The sequence below is a fragment of the Peromyscus leucopus genome, chromosome 11 (genome assembly GCF_004664715.2).
Source record: "Peromyscus leucopus breed LL Stock chromosome 11, UCI_PerLeu_2.1, whole genome shotgun sequence".
Lineage (NCBI taxonomy): Eukaryota > Metazoa > Chordata > Mammalia > Rodentia > Cricetidae > Peromyscus > Peromyscus leucopus.
The window spans coordinates 55400561-55407754 of NC_051072.1; the positions used below are offsets into that span (position 1 = coordinate 55400561).

Here is a 7194-nt window from a genome sequence, read left to right on the forward strand (position 1 = left end):
TAAGATCTAGCTACCAGGCGGTGAGCCGAACTGTGTGTCAGAACTTTCTGGGAAAGAGTGGGGGCAACCTTTGAGACTGATGTTACCGGAAACTCCAGGTGGCTTCTGAGTGGCCTGATTGGCTATCACGAGGCTCCGGGATGGGGCCCAGTCGACTCAGCAAAAGCAGGCCCTCTCCTGACTCTAAAAAAGCCCTGGCCTGGCGTGGGAGCTGGGGCGTTTCCGTCTCCTGCCCGGCCCCTTCTCTGCGGAGGAGGTGGGCCTCAGCATCATTTCGCTTCCTTGTATCCCTGACTCCTCCCTTCACCCACTCAGATGATGGAGTAGGGGACATCTGTGAAGCAGACTTCGACCAGGACCAGGTCATCGATCGCATTGACGTCTGCCCCGAGAACGCAGAGATCACCCTGACTGACTTTAGGGCCTACCAGACTGTGGTCCTGGACCCTGAAGGGGATGCCCAGATCGACCCCAACTGGGTGGTCCTGAACCAGGTACACGGTACATGTTGTCAGCAGTTCCACTCAGGCTTTCTTTTTTTCTTTTGTTTTTCGAGACAGGGTTTCTCTGTGTAGTTTTGGTGCCTGTCCTGGATCTCGCTCTGTAGCCCAGGCTGACCTCGAACTCACAGAGATCCGCCTGGCTCTGCCTCCTGAGTGCTGGGATTTAAAGGCGTGCGCCACCGCCGCCCAGTTCCACTCAGCCTTCTATCTAGGACATCCTGGGAGTGGTAGCATGTGGAGGGCATTGACCACCACATGGCTCTACTCTCTGGGCACATGCCCCTCCTGGTGGCCTTGTGGCACTATGCTTTCACAGAAGATGGAATTGACTCTCCCTAAAACGTTTGTGGTTGCTCCGGTGCATTTCAGCAAGTGGCTGAGATGGCTGAGCCTCGGCCATGTGACCCATAAGCCATGTTCCTCGTCTCTCCAATAGACTGCCGCTGCAGGTGCCCCTGCCTGTGCCACCGAAGAGGGCACAGGGCTAGTGGGGTTTCCAGAGTCACAGAGCACATCCATCGGTCCTAGTTTCATGGGGTGGCTGTGACAAAATACTCTGACCAAAGACACTAAGGGGAGAAAGAGTCTATTTTCCCTCACCATTCCGAGTCGTAGTCCAGTGTTGTAGGGAAGTCAAGGCAGGGAACTTGGAGTAGCTAGTCACATCACATCCGTAGTCAAGAGCTGAGAGAAATGCATGCATGCCTGGTACTCCGCTCCCCTCCCCACCCTGTAGGCCTAGACCAAAGCCAGCAAATGGTGCTACCCACAGAAGGCTGAGTCTTCCCACAGCAACTAACATAATAGATAATTCCCCCACAGATATGTGCACAGGAACCTAACCTGGACAGTCCATCATCGTTTCTCTTCCCAGGTGACTGTGTGTTGTGTTAAGTACGGACACTACCACAAAGGTCCATTAGGATGTGGGTTGTATGCTCCTACCTGGCTCAGGGCTTATTAAATCAGCTTATTGACAGTGTAGCAGAGTCAACCCTGAGCTTTCTTTAAGCCTTCTTGCCACACATGCGCCTCCTTTAAGTAGATATTTATATAAATATATAACAACGGGTCAGATTACTGGACTGTACACCGTCACTTTGGTGCCTGAGGTCCCGGGCGGTCCCCAGTTCTCTCTGCCCCCTCAAGGTTGTCTGAACTCCTTTCCCTCTCTCCCAGGGCATGGAAATTGTGCAGACCATGAACAGTGACCCCGGCCTAGCAGTGGGTACGTCCTGAGCCTCTGCCCATGTGTTCAGAACTCTGCAGCTGCTCGCGTGGCTTCTCCTAATTGCATCTGACTCCGCAGGGTACACGGCATTTAATGGCGTTGACTTTGAAGGGACCTTCCACGTAAACACCCAGACAGATGACGACTATGCCGGCTTTATTTTTTGGCTACCAAGACAGCTCCAGCTTCTATATGTGGAAGCAGACAGAGCAGACGTACTCAGGCCACACCGTTCCGCGCAGTCGCAGAGCCGGGCATTCAGCTCAGGTATTGGTGGTCTGAGTCCCATGCCTGCCTTTCTTCTAGGCCCCTCACCTTCCTTTAAAGTTAGAGTTCCCAGAAAGGCACTAAGTCAGTCTGAGAAATGGACACAGTCATGCTGCTGCTGGCTCAGGGACCCTAAGATGACGGCTTTCTTTCCCTCCATTGAACTAGCTACATTCCAACCTGGGTGGCTTTCGTGCCGGAAGGGTCAGGCTGAGTGGGGTCCAAGAGGTGGAGGTTTAGCAGTGGTTCTCAACCCTCCCAACGCTGCGACCTCGAATGCGGTTCCACATGGTGTGGTGACCCCCCAACCATAACATTATTTTCGTTGCTACTCCATAACTGTTATTTTGCTACTGTTGTGGATCGTAATATAAATATTTTTGGAGAGAGCGGTTAGAGGTGGGGGGTCACGGCCCACAGGTTGAGAACCACTGGTTGAAGGCCTGCTTCTGGCCAACCCTGTGAGAAGTTGGCCAATGTATTTAATCAAAGGGATGGACTGGATGGGAACGGCCGGCTACCTCTGCCACACCTGCTAGGACAGGAGGCGTACTGCTGCAGCCAGACATTCGTTGGGGGCCCTCGGTGGGCCAACAGGCAGAGCCATGGACTTGCATCAGGAAAAGGTGGAGTGAAGAGCACAGGACTATCCACTGCTGACTCCCGCAGGGCTGGGGCCAGCTCAGTAGAAATGACATTTCAAGTTTATGCTTCTTGCCGGCATAAAAACTGCAGGCTGGCGGGCTGGAGAGATGGCTCAGAGGTTAAGAGCACTGGCTGTTCTTCCAGAGGTCCTGAGTTCAATTCCCAGCAAACCACATGGTGGCTCACAACCATCTACAATGAGATTCTGGCGCCCTCTTCTGGCCTGCAGGCAAAACACTCCACTGTATACATAATAAATAAAAAAAAAAAACTTTAAAAATAAAAAATAAATAAATAAATAAATAAAATAAAAAAACTGCAGGAGGCTGGCAACGAACGTGGATTCACCTCCATGTGGACCCCAGACCCCTGAAGCGTGTCCTGCCCTAACGTCTTGCCCGTGTCTTCGTCCAGGCTGTCAAGTCTAAAAACTGGCCCAGGGAGCATCTCCGCAACTCCCTGTGGCACACGGGGGACACCAGCGACCAGGTCAGGCTGCTGTGAAGGACTCCAGGAACGTGGGCTGGAAAGACAAGGTGTCGTACCGCTGGTTCCTTCAACACAGGCCCCAGGTGGGCTACATCAGGTAGGCTGAGGGCCCTCCTGCCGTGGCGGGAGGGGAGCCCCCCAGGCCGCTCTACAGACCACAGCCTCCACTTCCCTGAGCTGCGCCGACCTCTGACAGTCCTCAGGGCAGGGCTCCCAGAAGAGAGGTGGGGTGCAGACACTGGGCTTAACTGTTCCGGACAACAGACCCAAGCTGCAGAGCGAAGGTACTTCACGGGGAGGCTGTGGCCTTGGGTGTGCTCTTCGGACCGTGTGAGAGTAGGACCTGATGAGTGGGACAAGATGCAGCGGAGGTGATAGCCAGACGTCCCCAAGACTCCTCCAGGCCCAGTGATCCCTCCTCACGCACAGTCCACTCCGATGCAGAGTTCTTACAGTCTGTCCCTGCTGCTGGGTCATAAGTTCCAAAGGGCACATCTGTGGTTTGCCTGGCATGCACTGTGCACAGCAGAAACTGTCATCCATCACGTGACTGATGTGATGGCCTTATTTCTTTATAGAACTTTTTTTTTTTAAACTCGTCTTGGGAGTCACGGTGGCTCAGAGCTGTGTCTTTGAAATGCGGTCCGTCTTCATGCCCTAGACTTGCAAAGCTAGTGTGCTGTAGTGAGTGGACATATGGATGACTGTTTCCTAGCCAGGGCAGGAAGGTACCGGGGTGTCTGGTGCACCTAAGGAGAACAAAGTGGTGAGAGCCAATTCACGTCCTGGTCCTTGGTGGACTTGTGTCGATGTTTCTGTTCACTCACAGGAAGAGCAGGCTTGATCATGCTCTTACCTGATTGCAGCTCAATATGCCTCTTTCGTCCCAAAAAGAAATCACAGAAAATATGACCTATATATATATAATTTTAGAAAGATCATCCTGAATCCTAAAACGGCAAAGAAATGAGAATTGATCGCTATACAACAAAATAGGAAATGTCTGGGCACGGTTACACCAGAGGACAAAGGAAAGAGCCATTGGGAGCTATGCCTAGAATCACCTGAAGGTGGTGTTCAAACACAGAGTATTGTGGAGGAGAATTAAATATTAACAATGGCGTTCTCAATACTGATCTGGGGACCAATTCTTAATTTCCGAACAACACAAGTGCTCCGGCATTTCTCAGTTTACCCTGGGAAATTGAGCTTAACATGAAGTCAGGGTAGAGATGGATGCTCAGAGCTAAAACACAGTTCCCTCGCCCGGACCCAACTCACTGACCAGTTCCACACCTCCCCGAGTGTCCTGGGGACACTCCACAAGGGTCTGGACAAGGACAAGCTTTGACTATTCACTCGGGGATATTGTAAGACATGTAGGGGCCTCTGGCACTCACTGCTACCATGACAACTGAAATTACCCCGGCAGCTGCCTAAAGCTGCTCATGGGGTGCTGTCTCGGTGAGAACTGAGGCGCTGAGGGTCCATGCAGTGAAATCAGTGAGACCTGAGGAAGAGCAGGAGTTCTTCACAGCATCCAAACATAATAACTCACAAGACAGTGAAGCCATAAAACCTCTTGTCTGTGATGTCAGGCTATTTTTAACGCACCAGCAAGGACCTGTCAAGGTACCTGATACCATGCTGGACCTGTGTAAGACAAGTTAGGGAGACATGGACACTTGGTTCGTGTCCCGGGGAACTTCTGATCTCAGTGGGGAGGGACCAGCTAGGGTCAGTGGAAAATAACACGCCTGAATAAAGAGGCAAGCACGTAAGTCAGCTGTGGAACCCGTCCTCCACTATGGGCACCTACCTGTGCTGTCTGCAGGGTGCGTTTTTACGAAGGCTCGGAGTTGGTGGCTGACTCTGGGGTCACCATAGACACCACCATGCGCGGAGGCCGACTTGGTGTGTTCTGCTTCTCTCAAGAAAACATCATCTGGTCCAACCTCAAGTACCGCTGCAATGGTAACCTTCCCACCCGTTTACCTCTCAACAGGGCTGGGAGGGGGCTGGGAGAGACCCAGAGAAGCCGCATCTTATTTCTGTAGCACACACCCTTCCCGAAGCCTGGAGTGCTCATTAAAACCTGATCTTTCCCTGCATAGCATGAGCGAAAGGCAGAGCCAGGCTTTCCCGTTTCCCAGATGTGAAAATTGAAACCCATAGAGTTTAAACTGCATGGTTTAGAGTGAGGGGTTCAGTGCGAAATGTATTCAGTTTAATTTACAGGCCGCCTTTCTTTTCATACGGCTCAAACATAATCACAGCCTGAAAAGGCACTCTGCTGGCTAATTTTCCTCAGGCCTATGAATAAGCACTGCTGGCTTGAAACCAGCAACGTGTGTACAAGGCAGCCTGAGTAGAAAATGGCTGCGAGCCTGTGGGAGTCTTGGGCGGGCCGACAGTGCCCCCTAGAGGCGGCCTGGCAGCCTGCGGCGGGCCACGACGGCAGGGTGGGAGGACCCTCCCTGACCACCACCCGGGTTCTCATTGCAGACACCATACCAGATGACTTCCAGGAAGTTCCAGACCCAGAGTTTCGACCGCTTGGATAATTAAGCCAAAGAAGAAATCTCACAACTGCTTTCTCAAACACTAAAAACATTACCTTTTTTTTTTTTTTTAAAACTTCCCGTAATTCTCTTTATATTACTGTGGCTTTTCTTTTACCAGCCCAAATACACTAGAACTTTTTATACAGATGTGGAAATAAAGAAGACTATTTCTAATAACCACGGCGCTCAGTCGTACCTGATGTGAGCGCAGGCTTTGGTGGTGTGTGTTGTTTACCTGGGAAATCCTTGGTAAACTGATGGAGTTGTTTTTGTGGCCTGCTTCTTTTCTTCCTTTTTCTCTTGAGTGCGGAGTGTGTACCACTGAGATGTGTGTGAATGGGACAACCAGGCCAAAGGTCTTTTCTGGGGTGACCCTATGTAGTACCACACTAAAACTGTTTTCTGCTCACCAAGGAACCTCCTCATTCTGGGACAGGGAGTCTCCGGGCCACCCTCCCTAGTCTTCCAGAGGTCACAGTTGAGGAACTGGAAGGAGATTTGCCCTGGTATAGAGACGCCCCTCACCCTTTCTGTCTCCACCTTCCACAGACACTTACATATTTGGCTCCCCCCAATGTCCTGTGAGTCCAATGAGAAAAAGGATCTTGTCATTGTAGTCAGGGTCCCACAGCAGCAGGCATGAAATCAGTAGCCAAACAAACATTTGCTGGGTCAATAAATGGCTGCCTCTTAAGCAACAAGAATAATAGGGGCTGGGCGGTGGTGGTGCACGCCTTTAATCCCAGCACTCGGGAGGCAGAGGCAGCGGATCTCTGTGAGTTCGAGGCCAGCCTGGTCTCCAAAGCGAGTCCAGGAAAGGCGCAAAGCTATACAGAGAAAACCCTGTCTTGAAAAACCAAAAAAAAAAAAAAGAAGAATAGGGGTGTAAATGGGTCGAGTGAGCCCTCCTACAACCCCAAGGGCACTCGAAATCTGTGCCAGTTGCTGTGTGTACAGGGCAGATGCTCGCCTCATCTAGCCAGCTGTCCTTACTTTCCAGTTATCAGTCAAAGATATACAAACATTTACAAATCCCGTAGAAATTTAATTCCAAAAAGGTTTGACAACTTATTCTTTTATTCTTTTATTTTTTTAGATGGGGTCTCATGTAGACCAAACTGGCCTCAAGTTCTCTGTATGTCCAAAGATAACCATGGGCTTTTGGTCCTCTTGCCTCTACCTCCTGAGTGAAGGCTTACAAGCAAATGTCATGTTGTCTGGTTTCATATCATGCTGAGTATGATGCTGAGTAGCTCTACTAACTGAGCTACACCCTGACTCAACAATATAGTTTCCATTTCCATAATTCCCTAGAATATCTTAAACGACACATTATAAACATCCATTCCAGTTTTACCAGGGCTCCAGTATTCAGGGTGTCTAATAGTGACCAGTGTGAACTATGCTGGATTTAGGGCCATATTCCCTAGAGGTAGAGCCAAGAAAGATGTGTAGCTTGTAAGTCAGGACATCCCCCTGGGAGGGAAGGGAACCT

At 50.8% G+C, this 7194-nt stretch overlaps 1 protein-coding gene across 1 annotated transcript in view; it reads left to right on the forward strand.

The window, feature by feature from the left end:
- Thbs4 (thrombospondin 4) overlaps positions 1-5877 on the forward strand; it is a 47109-nt gene extending 41232 nt beyond the window's left edge. The window contains 9 exon segments of the mRNA XM_028892871.2: positions 316-494; positions 1683-1731; positions 1813-2001; positions 2541-2686; positions 3061-3135; positions 3400-3506; positions 4970-5109; positions 5641-5666; positions 5668-5877. Coding sequence (XP_028748704.1) covers positions 316-494; positions 1683-1731; positions 1813-2001; positions 2541-2686; positions 3061-3135; positions 3400-3506; positions 4970-5109; positions 5641-5666; positions 5668-5703 — 947 coding nt within the window. The 3' untranslated portion in view covers positions 5704-5877.
- The last annotated feature ends 1317 nt before the right edge of the window (positions 5878-7194 follow it).